General features: G+C 39.5%; 1 protein-coding gene across 4 annotated transcripts in view; it reads right to left on the bottom strand.

The window, feature by feature from the left end:
* The window catches only part of tle2b (TLE family member 2, transcriptional corepressor b), a 67,899-nt gene extending 61,770 nt beyond the window's left edge, over positions 1-6,129 (bottom strand). For 3 of the 4 annotated variants that reach the window (XM_086089713.1, XM_086089717.1, XM_086089716.1), the window contains exon 1: positions 5,493-6,129. In XM_086089713.1, coding sequence (XP_085945839.1) covers positions 5,493-5,516 — 24 coding nt within the window. In that variant the 5' untranslated portion in view covers positions 5,517-6,129. The remainder of the gene's footprint in view (positions 1-5,492) is intronic. The other variant, XM_086089714.1, reaches the window with a different exon arrangement.
* Positions 6,130-18,893: the final 12,764 nt, after the last annotated feature.

Genomic DNA, 18,893 nt, shown 5'->3' with positions numbered 1-18,893 from the left:
TTGTTTCACATTCTGCCTAAAAACATTGTCTTTTGTAACACTGAACTTCTGCTCAAATCAGGGTTTTTTTTCTTCCACCATTAGAAATGTGAGCTCAAGTGCGGAACAGAGGCTCATCTGCGAGTGATTGGGTAAGAAATAATTCGATCTGTCTTCTCGTCTTCCATCCCTCCCGCCGTTTAGCCTCTGGTGCAGTCTACCAAGGCGGAGTGTTATTGGGCATGCCTGCGCAGGAAGGCATCGTCCCCTTCCACACCGTCATTCTTTATTTCTTTATTTATTTTCGCTCTTCATTTTGTATGAGGCCGTCTCTGAGACAAGCAGAGACACGTTCAGATAGAGCATGAAATAATCATTGGCTGATGAAATATTTAGTGGCAAAAGACACATGAATAGATGAGAAATGCCAAGTGTTGAGCGTCTGCAGCTCGCTGCTTTTTGGACTGAAGGACGGATATGTTGGAATTTCAGGCGCGTTGGATCGCATTGGGTTATGTTCGTTCGAACACAGTGAGCTAGTCTGGAAATGTATTTGGAGGTTCAACAACTTTCATTTTGAAAATTAGCAGACCCTTTTTTGTTAGACTGATTAACTCATTCACTGCCATTGACGGCTATAGACGTCAAAAATTCATTTGAACTATTTCTATTAGTTTCACATTTTTTTCCACTTTTGTTAAACAAGAGTATGAAAACCTAGAATTTTTTTATTGTGAGTTAACTATTAAAGTCATGCGATTAATTACAATTAAAAAAATATATCGTCTGGCACCCCTAATTTTTAATAATCTTTTCTTCTTTTTTTTATTAGGGACATCAGGCGAATAATTTTTTTTCTAATTATAATTAATCACATGACTTCACTAGTTAACTCACGATTAATCACAAATGTTATATCTGTTCTAAATGTACAGTAAAAAAAAAATCTAGGTTTTCATACTCTTGTTAACAAAAGTGAAAATTTTGGCATCTATAGCCGTCAATGGCAGTGAATGAGTTAATTTATTTATTATTAATATGACTACAGCTTACTGAGCAATTGTAACCGTCTTATTGTGCACACATTTATGTAATATAATACCCACTGGTGGCGCGCACACCAGAACGAGCAGCACAGTGTATTAAAGCATGAAATTATGATGTTTAATTACTGACTGGATGGGTGAGTATCGATACCAGATATTGTATTGTGGCGAAATTAGAAGAATATAAAATTGCTATTAATTCCATGTAATTTTAAGGGGGAAAATGCTATATTAGGATTCATAGGTCTTTGTTAAAAAATATTTCTTTTTTTTTGTATAAAAAGTACTGGTGGTATCGGTACTTGGTATCGGTTACTACAAATACAGCATCGGTCTGAATTTTTTTTTGTATCCAACATCCCTAATATTGACAGTAATTTTGCTACCGTACTGTATGTTTCTATAAATTTCCATACAATACAGTGATATATTTCTTTCAAAATGAAGTCACTTTATCGTCCCCGTAATAACATACCAGGCAACTAGCAACTTTCCTACGTCGCAAAAAGGCCAATTTCCTGCTCTATGGTTATCGTCACACTGTCATCATTCTGTTTTGCATGGAGAAAAAAAGCCAAAAAAAAAGCAGCTGGCGCACTTTGCTTGTTGATAAAACTCACAAAATTCAACACACATTCATGAACGCGCCTGGTCCTCATTAATGGTGCACGTGTGTGTGTGTGTGTGTGTGTGTGTGTTTTTTTTTGCCACAAGCAAATCTACTCGATAATTAAAGCCGGGCCGAGACGCCATTTATTGTGATGACACACCAGCATTTCTCCTCACATCAGAAACGCGTACTTCGACACTTTCATATAAAGACAAAACACACAAAATAAGTCCGAGACTGGCACACATAAAACATGAAAAGGCGCACACACAAACATCCAGTGGAACCAATTACAGGGCCGCAAACACAATCAAACATGTCTTGCAGCCTATCATATAATAGAGTCTGAATAAAATCATAAAAAAAGTCATCCTGCCTTTTGCCATTCCATCTCGAAACGAAATCTTCTTTATGACTTGTGCAGGGACAACGCCGCGCAACCGAAAAGTCACGTCCACTCTGGTGGGGAAGCAGATTTTTATGCAAGGACGCGCCGACTTGTAACAACGGTCGTCTGTTGTTTTACACCAAGGTTGACTTCTGAAATCTGCACTGTCCAAAACGATTGAAATCAAATGAATCTGTCTTACAATCAAAATGGATTCATTCCTCCATTTTCTGTAGTGCTTTCTGTCAACTGGGTCGGGGGGGGGGGGCTCAATTGGATCCTACCCCAGATGACTTTAGGTAATCACAACGATGGACGGCATCCGGCCTTCAGTGAACTTTTGCTGAATTGTAAAACTTTACAGCCGTAAAACTTGACCGTGGTCTGTTCCACGGTCATTCGCAGACCTTGCCTGCACGTGCACTTCGGTGGCACATTTGCATGAGACGGAACAACAGGAAATGAATATTCCAGCTGCACTTGGGAGAGGAAGATTGGCTGAATAAGAAGCAGGATGAACTGCAGTCGTGTTCGGAATAATAGATATCAGCGGGTTGGGAAAAAGTGAGTGGGGTTGAAAATCCTTGTAAAAGGCCTGTTATTTCCATCTGCATAAATGCACATTCCAAATCAAAGTATGAAGAAAACAATATGACCAAATGTGTTACACCTTTACAAACAGGAAAGCGGTTCAAAATATTGGATTATATATTTACTAGGGGTGGGAATATTTGAATGTCTCACGATTCGATTCCGATTTTTGGGTCGGCGATTCGATTCAGAATCGATTTCCGATTAGGGACTTTTTTTTTTATTCAAAATGATTAGATTGACAATTATTTTTGCTTCAATTTATAGATGTGCAAGGAATCATAATGATCGACTCCAGTCTGACTCGCTAATGCTAATTAGCGCGCTACTCGCGCCACTTTTATCACTCAAAAGAACGGCTCCACGCTGCAAAAAAAAAACAACTTGTTGGAATAACTTAACTTAATCGTGACTTTTTTCCTTCTACTATCTAATGTGGCTACAACTTAACAGTGTATTAGACCGCGTGGAACCGCACTGCCCCCAAGTGGCCAAATCGAGTACAACGTGAACAGTGCTCCCAATAAAGGCACACACAAACAAAGGCAAGACAGTATAAAATAATTTAAATAAAATCGATTTTGGGATATTTAAAATCGATTCTGAATCGTACTAAATGAGAATAGATTTTTGGGCACACCCCTAATATTTACTGCATGAACTGAAAGATGATTACCCGTGAGTCACTGCTCACTGATTAAGGATGTTCGAAATCACTTTTTTCCAGATTCAAACCAGTACGAACACTCAACTCTTGAGCAGTCACCGATACCGATACTAAGTAAGTACTGAACAGATACCACAAGTACTTTTGATACATATGTGGCCAGCCCAATCCCAAGACCTAAATCCAATAGAGAACTGGTTCACGTTCACAAAAAAAACGCCTTTTCAGAATTCAGCAATGTTCGTCAAATCGGCCTCAGCAACTTGAACTCATGAGGGTCACAGGTGAGCTGGAGTCCATCAGAATTGACTTTGAGGGTTGCGTTCGATTGCACGCACCGATGCTGCAGACCGCAAAATACGTCCTGCAAAATGGATGAGGACTCGTCTCGTATTTCTTCTTAATCTTACCTATGTGCTCCTTTTACATAGTGCCCCCTAGTGTTCCGAATGAGACACCATTTAACTGAAATAACGAGCAGTTGGCTGTTAAAACGTCACTAATGACAAAGTATTGGTCGAAAAAAAATTATATTTAAGGTGAACTCATGCTATGTTCAAAAAAAAGTTTACGTTTTTGTGCATAAGAACAATATTTGATGAAAATAAAACATTTTCATCAAAACAAGATGAGAACATACAAACTCCATACAGGAATGCCTGATCTGAGATTCGACTCCAAAAACTCAGAACTGTGAGGCAGAAATGCTAACCACTAGGCCACTGTGCTCAGTATCCACAAACTGCATTTTAGTCGCTACAGTAAAATACTAAGATTTTCATTTCTTTTAGAGCAGATTGAGCCCCCCCCCCCCCCCCACCCCCAAGGTGTGATTTAAATTGAATGTGCGGTGCTCTCAAATTAAAATAAAAGCTATTATAAGGGTTTTCGGCTTTTTTTTTCTACTTGCTGCTAATATTCACAACTTGTGCAGTGCAGACACAAAACAAGCGCACACGTGATGTTTGGTACGCTCGCACCTCGCCATGGATCACATTTCATTGCCGCACCAGAAATAAAGATTTGCTGGCGAGGATGGATGGTGGCGTGGGAGTGGGGGGGGGGGGGTTCAGACGGCGGCCACCGACCTGTTGGGGTCCAACTTTATCAAAGTCATCTTGAACGAACGTTGGAGGAGGAGGAGGAGGGACGGCCCCACTCGCCCTCCTCTCCATTTTCATTCCTGCTCTCTTTTTTTGCCATCTTTTACATTCTGCTTTTGTTACTTTTTCACTTCCTCTCTCTTTCGCTCTTATTAGCATTCTCTGCGCACACATAATTGATTCCTCATGACTGACTCTTGTGAAATGTCATTCATAATTCCGTGTGATAGTCAGGCTATGTGTGTGTGTGTGTGTGTGTGTGTGTGTGTGTGTGTGGGTGTGTGTGTGTGTGTGTGTGTGTGTGTGTGTGTGTGTGTGTGTGTGTGTGTGTGTGTGTGTGTGTGTGTGTGTGTGTGTGTGTGTGTGTGTGTGTGTGTGTTATCTGGCGCTGAAGTCAGTCTGCAGGCTCACACAGCAAAGTGGCCACTGACCTATTTGTAGCACAGACATGGAGAATGACAAATAAATCTGATTATAGCAAGCGGGCCATGAGAAGAAAAAAAATAAAAAATGCCGCACTGAGCTGAAGCAGTCATTCACCCCTGTGGGCAGTAAAAAAAAATAAAAAATTTTTTTTTTTTATTATTATTAGTCCCTGCATATTTAACCTTTATCTCACTTTGTGTTTAACCTCTGGCAGTTCCATAAACAAAATATAAAATAAATAAAATAAAAATACAACAACAACAAAATACAAAAAAATTATTAATAATAACAATACATAATAAAAAATAATAATACAATACATAAATTAAATTACATTAAATTAAATTAAAATAAATAAAATTTAATAAAATTTAATAAAATTTAATAAAATTTAATAAAATGAAATACAATTAAATAAAATTAAATTAAAATAAATTAAATTAAATTAAAATAAATTTAATTAAACAGCCTGACAAGCCGAGGATGTCATAGCAGGCTTTTTATACAAGTGACAATGGTCATGTGAGGATGTCGCCGCCAATTAAATAAGAGATGAGACCACCTGACAGACAAAGTAGTGAGCAGCACGTACGCTTACAGGAGTGCTCCAAAGCAGCAGGACAACACAGAACAGAAAGTGCGGTTGAAGAACGGAGAAGCGGAACCTTCGGGATTCGCTTACCGGATGCCTGCCCTGAGGGTACATGATCCCAGGAGAGGAAAGGCTTCCAGTCCGTTTGATGGCCAGGTTAGTCCCCTGGCCCTCCACTTCTCGGCCCTCCACTGGCTCACAGTCCACTTCTTCTTCTTCTTCCTTGCAAAAGTCAATCCAATGCGGGTCCGTCCAACGCTGTCACGAAAACACACAAGACTTAAGTTTCCATGCGCTCCTCTTATCGGTCTTCCTTCCTGCTGTGATCAGTCAAGGTCCACGCATAGTGACATGACAATTACATCCTCTCTCTTCTTCTTCTTCTTCTTCTTCTTCTTCTTGGTCTCTCCCCCCCTCCTCGTGTTCCTCACATCTCCCGGTGCCCCTTCTTCACCCGGCCGTCCACTGACAGACACATAAACACGCAGATGGATGATCTTCCTCCTCCGCTTGGGTTTCGCACGCTGCTGCAGAATGAAAGAGGAGGGTTGAGGAGGAAAGAGTGTGAGTGAGCTTTTGGGGGGGGGGGGTATATTTGGTAAATAAATAAATAAATAAAAAACAGAGAAAGAGGAAACCGGGAAAGAAGAGCAGGTCAGTGGAGGATCCAGCGGGCTTTTCAGCAGCAAGCCCTCGACTGTAATATATTTATTGTGCCTGTTGGCTTCAACACAAACAGGACAGGCTGCTAAAGCTGCTCTTAAGGTGGAACTGAAAAGATAGAAAGGAGAGGGAGCGAGAGAGATGGCTCTCCCCACACACACACACACACACACACACACACACACACATACAGAGCGATCAGTCATGCACAAAGACTGATAAGGAATGGAGAGATTCCCCAAACAAACGCTCCGACATTCATACCGCGATTCGTGACAGCTATCAGTATTATTACTCACAACGTTACTCGTTAGAGATAACGCCGTGCTTGCCTGCTCGCCATCGTGTGCGTTGTGACATCCATGAAACATGGACACGCTCTGAGAAATGACACGATTTAGTCACATGACTGGAATGCTACTTTCAGAGAAAGAAATTCAATTAGAGTTAAACTGTCACTATTTTAGAATCTTTGTTGAAGCGGGTTAAGTATTAAAAAAATAAATACAAATAAAGTAGGGTCCAACGTGAACTCATTCACTGCCATTGACGGCTATAGACGTCAAAAATTAGTTTTAACAATTTCTATTAGTTTAAAAAGAAATCCACTTTTGCTAACAAGAGTATGAAAACCTAGAAAAACATTTTTTTATTGTAAATTTAGAACAGATATAAAATGTAATCGCCTGACGGACCTATTTAAAAAAAAAAAACTATTCAAAAATAAGGGCCGTTTAATCGTGATTAATCGCATGATACTTTTATATCTGTTATTAATGTACAATAAAAAAAGGTTTTCATAAAAAATGAAATTAAATGAAAAATTGTTAAACTAACAGAAATAGTTCACATTAATTTTTGATGTCTAGTCGTCAATGGCAGTGAATGAGTACAAGGTGACTCGATGGTCAGGCCAGTTTAAATGTCTAAAGCCCTTTTCACACTGTACTTAGCAGGGAGCAGCGCGCCAACGTCAAACCCATTCATCGTGTATGTGGTGAGCGGGCCAGAACCACAGAATGGAGCATTGCAGGGCAGCAAGAGGACTTCTACCGTGATGGTAAAGCACCTCAAATTGGAAAAGGTTCTATTCAAGAGCGGCGTCCGATTGGAGAGGCGCCGCCGGTGGAGGGAACTGAGCAAAGTCTGGACTTTTTTTTTTTCCAATAATGAAGTCAAGGTGCAGTTAGCGGCAAAATCTCCATTTTTATTTCCTGGTAGGTTGCACTTCCGAATATGGGCACGCTGGCAGCCTCATTACGCGTTGCCGTGGTACTCTTTCACACTGAGCGAGTGCAGTGTGAAAAGGGCTTTAGTCACGATTGCCCAAAAAGGCTCACAAGTGCATTTTTTTTGTTTTTTTAAAAAACACTCTTCAAGGTTTAAATCTTGTTAGTGGTTTTATTGTCAAGGAAGAGCACTAAAGTAGTAGCAAGAAAGTATACCTCTCAAAAAAAATCAAGCTCAAGTGCAAGCAGCCAAACTATGGCAGGTGTCACATATGACGCAACGAAGCCTTCCACCCACACGTCGTCAAGAATCACTACCTCAAACACGAAGGGGATTAACACGGCAACACGCCGCAAATACCCCACGCGAGGACTGTTCAAAACATCTGCCTTTCTGTTTCTGGCTCGCCTGTTACCTCCTTTGCACATGCTATTTACAGGACGGCCCGTTAAGTCGCGTTATTTAAAGTCTTTCCATGTTGAGAGCACCAGCCTGGCCCAGACGTCTTTTTGGCCCGCTCCGTAATGGCTTGATCTGGGGCAGCTCTGCCTTTGAACTTGATCAAACAGACATTAATCCCGCACTGTTGAATTGGACGCAGCCCGTCTTGGCATGTGGGCGCAGGCTTTCCAGTAAGGCATTTGATAACAAGAGGGTCAGCCAAAGGGCAGGCCCCAAAGTGTTAATTATGGCGACGTCCCATTAAACAATGACGGCTCTTGGGAACGCCTCCTTGTACAACCCTAAATTCAAGTTTGGCTTCTTGTGTTGCTTAAGAGCAAAGTTAACTCATTCACTGCCATTGACGGATATAGACGTCAAAAATTCATTTGAACTATTTTGATTAGTTTCACATTTTTTCCCACTTATGTTAACAAGAGTATGAAAACCTAGAATTTTTCATTGTACATTTAGAACAGATATCAAATTTGTGATTAATCGTGAGTGACTATTGAAATCATGCGATTGATTACAATTAAAAATGCTAATTGTCATATTTAATAATCTTTTCTTTTTTTAATTAGGGGCATCAGGCGATTAATTTTTTAAATTGTAATCAATCACATGACTTCACTAGTTAACTCACAATTAATCACACATTTTATATCTGTTCTAAATATACAATAATTTTTTTCTAGGTTTTCATACTCTTGTTAAAAAAAAGTGGAAAAAATATGAAACTAATCGAAATAGTTCAAATGAATTTTTGACGTCTCTAGCCGTCAAAGGCAGTAAATGAGTTCATGGAAAAAGCCTTCATTATCCAACCCAACCCCGGTTACCACAATGTTGGATTAAATGCTATTTTGGCAAACTGCTTTAGTTCATCGTCTTACAAGTGACTCAATTTGGGATTTTTCTCAGATATGAGCCATCGTTTGTTGGATTTTTTTTGTTGCTAGCAAAAACGTGCGTTAGCTTAGGATGGTGGCAGCGAACTTCACAACAAGCAGACAATTAGTAAAAAAATAAATAAAAAAAAGGAAAAATAAGTGCTCAAGTGCTTGGGGCAAGCTGTTTATTTTCACTCCCAGTTGTTGTTTACTCTACAGCTGAACATAAGACAAAAATAATTACATTTTGTGTACCGTCTGAGGAAAGTCTGCTAGCTTAATGCTAACTTACGCCCAAGAGCAAAAAAAAGTAGATTTGTCCTCCCGTTCCGTCTATGTATCTGTCAGACAGTAGACAAGAAAACAATGAGCAGAACCCTGAGAAAGACTGTGACCCATAAACCAGATATTAGATTTACCGTTGATATCAGTGAAAATAAACACATAATTCCGCCCCAGTCTGTCTTACTTTGTATAGAAATTGTATTGAGCCTGCAGACCGACTTCCTTGCCAGATAACACACAAACGCACGTACTCTCGCACATTGTAACCCAACAGTTCCCATGCTTCTCCACAACAATACACTGGAATGCAATTCAAATACAATACAAAAAACATCCGCCCATCCATTTTTATTTTTTTTATACTGCTTATCGTCATTTGGGTCACTATCCCAGCGGATACCCCAGGAGAGTGGTGGGCACACCCCGGACTGATCATCACCCAATCACTTTCACACCTGTGGACAATATTCTGTCTGTATTGGAAAGTTTTGCCTCCGTTTAGCCTAATGCTAACACACAATGCAAAAAAACAACAACAGGCTAACAAATAGCATCAGTATCATGCTGTTATTATAACCCTTTAAACAATGGATAGTTGATCACATGTAGACAGACAGTAAAATTATACATAAACATATAGTCTTTCATTTTCTTTCAGATTGTCAGACGTGAAACCCTACTTTGTGTACCGCTAACACACGATAACACACTCTTGGTCTCTATTACATTGCCCCCTGGTGGCCAAGGCACACACACCAGGAGTAGCACAATGTCCATTGAACTAAACAGTTACATTCTAATTAATTATGTCAGTATCATGAGTTTTTATCAAATAAAATATGGAAGAGGGCGATTTTTCTTATTAAAAAACACTTGACAAAGGTTTCTGTTGTTTTTGGGAGGATGCTGGAATGTAAAGAGGCGTGGAACAAATTTAACTCAAACATCTTTTGGGACAGAGAGATGGGGTTTTTTTTTTTATATTATAATTAAGTTGACATGAAAGGACCCTAATCAAAATGGTGGTTGATTATTTGCATGAATTTGCTGTGATGGCTCAAATATAACTTGTATGTGCCAATAAAAAGGGTCTTAATCTTAAAAACATCCTTCAAAGTCACTATTATATGAGTAGTGTAAATTAAATGTTAAATGTTTGAGCATAGGTTTGTGGTTAGTAAATTCAACATTAAAGGGCGCCTTTTGTTTGGAGATGATAGTGGGTTGTATTCCGCAGATATTTACTGATAAAAAATGTAAACAACTACATATTCACTTAGAGAAAAAGAAAAGATAACATTTAGAGTAGGTCATTTGTCACGAGGCGCGCAGCACTGCTGCTTTCCACTTCCTGATCCAGCAACAACAAGCTCCAAAAAGCGCGGGAAGACTCATTCCAGTCCTCTTACGTCTCAATTTCGACTGTTCACAGAACTGCGTCTATCGCCCGGTTCCACCTTAAAAACTCAGCCGGCCGGATTCTCTGACTCGCGCGCCGATTGGACCAAGCTGAGCCAGTCATTTTCGCTGGAGCCCCACGTTGGGTCCGGACGTCGCATCGGGCACTGACCAATGGTGAGGGAGGAGACGGCTGTCGAATATGCGCGGGGGGGAGAGAGAAGGGAGGGGAGGTTTGAGGAGTCTAGTGGGGATTGTGGGCATTGAAGTTCCAATTATTCTGCTCGCGCCCGCGAACGAGCGCGCAAAAAACACACGCACGAGCACGCCGGACTGTCAGTCACGCTACGTAAAGGCTCACTAAATCCCGGTGTTAAATTCAACCCCCTAAAGAACACACATAAAGAGGTAGTAAGCAAACACACCTTGCCAGTTTGGTTTATATTTGGAAAGGTTTAAGACAAAAGTGGCCAAGAAAAAGAACTCGTATTGAATCACAGACTTTACTACTAATATAGCTGTCGTTTACATAATTGATTAAATGAATAATTGTTTTCATTTTGTTAGTTTGTATTAAATAAATAATTGTTGTTTTTAATTTTGTTAGTTTATTATTATCATTTCTTGAAGCTTAAATTATTATTTTTTGATGCTATATACGGAATAAAACAAATACAAGATCATGTGCTCTGTAAAAATAGCAATAATAATAATAATAAAGTGCAATGAAATTTATAATTACTTGCTTCCTTTCACAATAATTGAAAATATCATAATGGAATTGTTCTAAATGAATAATTGTTTTCATTTTGTTAGTTTATATCAAATAAATAATTGTTGTTTTTAATTTTGTTAGTTTATTATTATAATTTCTTGAACCTACATTATATATTTTTTTGATGCTATATACTGAATAAAACTAATTCAAGATCATGTGCTCAGTAAAAACAGTAATAATAATAATAATAATAACAATAAAGTGCAATGAAATTTATAATTACTTGCTTCCCTTCACGATAATAGAAAAGATAATAATGGAATTGTGCAATTTAATGATTTTTTTAAAAATTATATCAGTACCCATTGTCTGTGTCTTTTCAATGAATACACAACACATTGTCAAAGTTTGTTACCAGGATTTTCAAGGTAAATATAAAACATGCAGCAAGAAGAAGAACACTTTCTATATGCTGCTACTGAATGAGAAATTGTTTCCAAACGGTAATGTTGAGAAAGTGCCCGCACGTAAATATTTATCGTGCATGCATGGAAAAAGGCCATCGCGCTTCTCAACTTTAAAAACACGCATGACGTCAGTCAGAAAAATAAAAAGGATTTTTCGCAGCGCTACCATAAACAGCACAGACGCTACATCCATTGAATTCAACAAATAGCAATCAAAAAGCCATTTGTCAAGGAACGGCGTGTCTGATTGGTGATCAATAAAAATAGATTACAGCATTTTACTCCAACAATCAGCCCACCAACGCAAAATTGATCCGGTGGCTCTCAAGAAACGCAGAAAACGCTGCAATATTGTCTTGTAAGCCTCCATACCTGCAGGGGGCGCACGTTTACATTTACTATTATAACACAAAAACCAGGATTGCTGTAGAGGAATGAAAAAAAAAAACGGAAAAAAGAAAAATGACATTCTTCTTGTAAACTCTGCTTGTATGTGTTGCTGCTCCATAAAGTTCTTATGTCACTTTGAGGGTTCGTAATTACTCTTACCGTGCATGCTAATTTCCATTAGCCTGTCTAAGGCTTTCGCTTATGTTAGCATTAATCTATTGGATTTTGTTAGATGAAATTATATAATTTTGGGAGTATACATATACGACTTTTGCTTTATGTAATACTTCAACAATACTTCCTTGACACCAATTGTCCAATTGTTAATTTCCTGTCTTGTGACATCTTAGAGCGTCATATAACAAGCACACAAATAAGCAAGCAGGTGGTTTTGTTATGTGAACAGCTGTGGATGGAAAAAAAAAAAATCAATGTGTGAAATCATAAATAACTCATTTTTCACGTTCGTCATTTATCGTAACAGCGTCCGCAACAATTTCTTCGGTATGTCTTGAATGAAGGCGGGACACGGGTGTTGCCTTTCCCTTCATGCCAACAAACAAATCTGATCTCGCAAGCCTGCAGCGCAAACGCTTAACGACGTGTGCTCGAGTGTGTGTGTTTTTACTTTGCGTGTTTTTTTCTTTGTGTGATGTTTTGACACGAACGCTGTATATGTGGGACATGTGCAGCAGCGGCGTGCCAGAATTAGCTCCATCCAACTTATTTCCTGCTCCCCGGCAGCAGGAAGGAACTGTGTCACTTGCGTGTGTGCGTGTGTGTGTGTGTGCACTAACTTTGACATTGACATATTTTCATATTGTTTGACTCTTATTATATTCATGTGCTGACGTGTTTGCTGGATTTATTATTAATGCTATTGGAGCTTTGATACAAGGAATCATCTGGAATGAATGCGTTTTTGGCTGACTATCTTTAGGGAATATTGGTAACATCTTTGCTAGTTTCCGTTTCGCCCGTCAATGACGTTTCACATTGTAGGTTAGCATTAGGCTAGTGGACTTTCGCTGAAAGTTGTTGTTTAAAATATACAATGTTTGATTCTTTTCTGTTGTATAATATGTTTGTATGGGTAGCAGCTGCCACGTGTCTTTAGTTGTTTGACATTTTTTACCGTGACAGCTACGCTAATTTCCATTAGCTTGTCTTTACGTGAGGCTAGTGGACTTTCGTTAGATTAAGTTGATGTTTAAAATATACAATGTTTAATTATTTTCTGTTTATAATATGTTTGTATGAGTAGCTGCCACGTGTCTTTAGATGTTTTTTTTAATTATTTTTTTTACCATAACAGCTATGCTAATTTCCTTTAGCTTGTCTTTACGTTAAGCTAGTGGACTTTTGTTGAAGTTGTTGTTTAAAATATACAATGTTTGATTATTTTCTGTTGTATAATATGTTTGTATGGGTAGCAGCTGCCACGTGTCTTTAGTTGTTTGATTTTTTTTACCATAACAGCTATGCTAATTTTCCATTAGCTTGTCTTACGTTAAGATAGTGGACTTTTGTTAGATGAAATTAACTGACTTGGTTGAAAGTTTTCATGCTCCGCCTTCTACGATACAAACTACAAAGACAGCTGTTGGTATTTTCCATTGTTTTTGCAGAACTCTTAAAAAGTATAATTTGCATCAAGGCTAGTGCTAACACAACATAAAAAGCGAATAGAATGAAGTTTTGTCTGATGTCCTCATGCGAGTCAAAAGAAGTGCCAGTGACTCGTCACGGCATTAATGAGCTTTAACAAGATCCGACAGTCGAGGAAATGAGGCGAGCCGGCACAATGACGTCGGCATCACTCACTGTCCTGCCCCGACACGCGGGAATGTAAAGAAAGATGAGTGGTGGGGGCCGCAGCGAGTAGTCCACTCAATTCATCAATTTAGCTAACTATCATGTGGTTAGTCTGTTAGCAGTGCAAAATGAGTATAGTCAGCCATTTTGTAAACTGTATACAACATGAAAGATGGATTTGGAAGTATGCATTTGTATCCATGCGTACAGTATGCAAATAAGGGTGTGAGAACATGACACACATACCAGTGATATCACATCATGTGTACACCAAGTACTGCTGTAGTGTGTGTGTGTGTGTGTGTGTGTGTGTGTGTGTGTGTGTGTGTGTGTGTGTGTGTGTGTGTGTGTGTGTGTGTGTGTGTGTGTGTGTGTGTGTGTGTGTGTGTGTGTGTGTGTGTGTGTGTGTGTGTGTGTGTGTGCGTGTGTGCGGCAGGGCACCCAGGCTTGGAATACGCAAAGTGGTTATCAGCCAACTTGGCACAAGGCAGTTGTGCGACTAATTGGAAGTGAGGAAGGCTGCAGAAAATGCACTCACTGCTTGGGAGCGAGCTGCACGCACACACGCACACACGTTTACAATAAAATATACATTAGCCTTTCCTCTTTAATCAATAGTGTTTTTCCACATAGTGGGAAAACGACAATGGGACCTTTGAGGCTGAACGTAATCATGCTGGTTGACGGGGGTGACGATGGGGTCTCGGGGTTCGAGGTTTCTTGACATGGCTACTTTGGTTCCAAGGTTGATTTGAAGGCCTAGATTTCGATTTTTGGGTCATTTGGAAGTTTCAGGCGAAGCGCTACATTCAATTGGGTTGCAGAGGTCAAGGTACGAGGCTGACTGAATTTTTAGTCAGAGTGCTAAAAAGGCCAATATTTTTCACTGTTAGTCTAATTTGGAATTTTTATAAACTGAAGGCATTTTCTTTTAACAATGAAGCAAGTCATAAAAATACACAGTTGGGTCAAAAATAACCCGAATTGAGTCAAAAAGGGATTGTTTGGTTTATTTATTTAAAACTTAAAAGTCGGTTCAAATGAATAACCTATCAAACAACTTATTTTTTTTAACAAAACAACTTTTTTTGGTTATGCATGAGAAAAATAAATGTCAAAAACAACCCAAATTGGCTCAAAAAGGGACCTATCCAACATTTTGGTTTATTTATTTAAACCAAAACGTTGGGTCAAATGAGTAACCCACTAACCAACTTCTCTTTTTTTTTTTGACCAACCCTAGTTTTTGGGTTATGAATGTAAACCATCAATTTGGGTCAAAAGGATAACCCCATTTTTGGGGTTGTTTTGTGTGTTATTCATTTGACCCAACTTTTTTGGTTGAAATGATTAACCCAAACATTTTGCTCAGTCCCTCTTTGACCCAATTTGGGTTATTTTTGACCCAACTGTTTTTACAGCGCAGTATATGCAGTATTCAAATATTGTGACTTACAACAAAACGGAACCATAATCCCAATTCCATTGGTTTTAATGGATGAAATAGTGAAGCTTGTGGCAAAAAATTTTTGCAAGCAGTGCTTCAATTTTGCACAAGTCAAGGCTGTAAGATAAGTTACAGTACATATCCAGGTTGAGGTTTTAGGCTGTTTTAGAAACCTTGTGCCAGGTTTTTGCCCCAAAGCTCCCCCCTCTCTATTTCTGTCTTATTGTCCAGCTTATTGAATGAATGCGTTATGTAAGTGTAATACTGTCGCAGCAGGGCTTCTTACAAGCAGGTGCACTGAGAGAGGATGAGAGAGAGGTGAGAGCGCCGGAAACAGAGCAGATGCGTGTGAGGAATAAAATGCCCACAACATGCGTGGCACGTGTGTGTGTGTGTGTGCGTGTGTGTGTTGGCCTAGGTGCAGATGGCGGATGTCAGTGTTGAAAAATTCATGATGCCATGTTTGGGAGCATCATCTGGGGGATATGTTGATGTTCAACTGCTGGCCTTAGTGAGGGCCCCCCCCCCCCCACACACTCACTCAGCTCCACGCATGGACGCGCACACACACTTCTAAGGTGTGTCGATAATATGGGATGCTGAAGAGAAAGCACAGATGCCGGCAGCAGAGACGTTCACCGTGCTTGTGTTGCTTTGATTTTTATTTGATTTTTTGGAGGGGGAGGGGGAGGGGGAAGGGGAGGGAACCCCCCCCAGTCCATGAACTGAACAGAGTTGGGTTCAGTTCATGCACAGTAATGGTGCGAATGTGAGTGTGAATGGTTGTCTGTCTCACTCTATGTGCCTTGTGATTGATTGGGGACCAGTCCAAAGGATGGTTCACCAGTCAATCGATGGGGGGGGGGGGGGGGTTAGAATCACGTTACAGTGATGGACATTATAGAGATCCTTGATGATGGATGCATGGAAAGAATGGATGAAAGAATTTTTGAAAAAAGGATGATGGATGATGGTAAGGATGGATGAAAAGAATGGATGGATGGAAATAATGGATAGATGATGGATGGATGGATGATGGCAAGAATGGGTGTATGGATGAAGGGATGGATGGATGGAAAGAATGAATGAAATAATTTTTGAAAAAAGGATGATGGATCATGTAAGGATGGATGGATGGATGATGGAAAAATAGATAAATGAATGATGGCAAGTTTTGATGAAATGGATGGATGGATGGAAAGAACAGATGGATGGATGGATGGATGGATAATGGAAAAATAGATAGATGGATGATGGAAAGGATGGATGAAAAGAATGGATGGATGGATGGATGGATGGAAAGAATGGATGATGGAAAGAACGGATGAAATAATTTTTGAAAAATGGATGATGGTAAGGATGGATGGAAAGAACGGATGGATGGATTGATGATGTAAGAATGGACGTAAAAAATGGATGAAGGAAAGAACGGATGGATGAATAATGGGAAAGAATGGAGGGATGGATGGAAAGAATGAATGGATGGTTGGATGATGGACAGATGATGACGGAGGAAGAGGAGGACTCACTCACACCAATGTCCAATTCTAGATGCGACCAACCTTGCATGTTTTCAGATGCGCGACGAAGCCGACGTTTTCGTAGCAAACCGCTGCAGGCAAGCACAGGAAGAACATGCAAAGTGAAGAAAGTGATGGATGGAGGCGGGCGGGCGAGCGAGCGGGTGAGCGAGAGCGAGTCACTCCGTAGCGCTGAGTGTGGAACACGCTGACTCGATGCCTGATGACATCCGAGGAACAGTTTGACCAACACACACACGCACACGCACACGCACACGATGACGTTGCTCACTCAATGTCACTTTTTTTCATTGCCGTCACTGAGGACGACGTGTCATCAGAAGGATGAACATCGCACATCTGTGCATGCAACGACACTAAAAATTCTATCCAGCCTGTATTAACAATATATATATACGACCCCCCCCCCCCCCCCTCCCATCACCTGCGCTAATAGTCTCCCGCGAATCATCGCATTCATCATTTGGGGCCTTGATGACTGACCAGCTTTCCGCACGTTGCAATTACGGGATGATAAATGGCGCCGGGTGCTCCGTCGCACTATCGAGACAGCGGGCGAGCGCCTCAATTACACGGCAGAAAGACAAGCAAGCAAGGCGGGACTCGGCGAAAGTCAGCGCGAGACGGCCGCATGGAAGCCGCAAAACGGCGCTCGTGGAGGGAGATGGAAAATTGGCTATTTCATGTCTACTGTGCAAACTTTTGTATCTGGAATAGTAGCGCCTTGAGATACAAGTTGACCATTAAATTGAACGGAAATGTCATTAATACGTTCCAGTCTTCACCACCTGGGGGCAGTATAAGACAGAACAGATATATTAACAGCTGTTGAGAGGTTTCAACTCCTCTCAGCTTATCAGTACAGCGCAAATATGTCTCGTTCTTCGCAGAGGATAAAGAAAATATGTTGGTAAGTAACTCCAAGGAGATTGAGGCCTGGTTACGACTGTTCGCCCGAGGTGTTTTCACACTTGGGCTGTGACGATGATGGATGAAGGCCGTGCAGTGCGTATGAATAAGTGATGAGCATCGTGATGATGAAATACAAACAATACAGCCTCAGTCTTGCCTTGGTGGACAAAATTGGCCTGAACTGGTGGTGAACTTGGCAACCCTCAGCACCAGCCCACAGGCGTGTGTGCCTGTGGCACTTTGGTTGTCCAAGTCCAAGTCTAAGTCCACTGACGGTGGAAAATATTTTTTGGGACAGTCAGCACCAGTTTGAAAGCGTATTTCGGATATAAATGGGATTTAATGGCTCGATATGCGAGGTTACTCGAGGTTACGGGTTTGCATGTCTGCCTCAAAGTTTTGGGGTTCTGTGTTGATTTGTGGGGTTTCTCTCAATACAGAAAAATCATATCAATACAGAAATTTTTGAAGAAATGCAAAGCGCCTTCCATGAGAAATAAGGCTTTTTATGTTGTTATGTTGAGGAAAGAAACTATTTTGTAGTTCGATTCCCGGGCTGTGCGGTCCTTTCCTGCAGGTCATTGCCTTTCTCTCCCGTTTCCTATCAACTCTTCAGCGGTCTGTGTCAATTAAAGGCTATAAAGCCCAAAAATATACTTTAAAAATGAAATAAATACATAAAATAAAATGTTTTTTTGAACCTTGGAAAAACTAAAACATATTGAAGAAAATTACATTTTATCTTGAAAAAAACAAAAAGCAATTTTCTTGGAAAATATGTATTTCTGTTTTGAAAAAAGCACTTTTATCTGGACAAATATATCCACCTTTTTTTTGGGGGGGGGGGATAACTTTTATCTTGAAAAAAACAAAACACTGTTTATGTTGGTAATAAAAAAAATCTTAAAAATAAATAAATGTTTTAATTTTGTTAAAAAATATATTTTAAAAGGCTTTTTAATCTTGTAAAACATTTTTTTTATCTTGGGAAAATACACAATTTTATATTATCTTAAAATTTTAAGATTTTAATACAGTAAAAAAAAGTTAAAGTCTTTGTTTTTTTAATTTTAAAAAATAGTTTTTTTAATATGCAAGAAAAAATATGACTTTTTAATCTTGTAAAAATATTTTTATCTTGGGAAAATACGCTATTTTATATTATCTTAAAAATAAAAGATTTTAATACAATAAAAAACTTAAGTCTTTGTTTTTTTTATTTAAAAAAATAGTTTTTTTAATATGCAAGAAAAAATATGACTTTTTAAATTTTAATAGATAAATAAATAAA

This window comes from Leptonotus elevatus, chromosome 11, assembly GCF_054856555.1.
Source record: "Leptonotus elevatus isolate MCC_2025b chromosome 11, RoL_Lele_1.0, whole genome shotgun sequence".
Lineage (NCBI taxonomy): Eukaryota > Metazoa > Chordata > Actinopteri > Syngnathiformes > Syngnathidae > Leptonotus > Leptonotus elevatus.
Note: the sequence above shows the minus strand (reverse complement) of the source record. Positions and strands in the feature narration are given on the sequence as shown.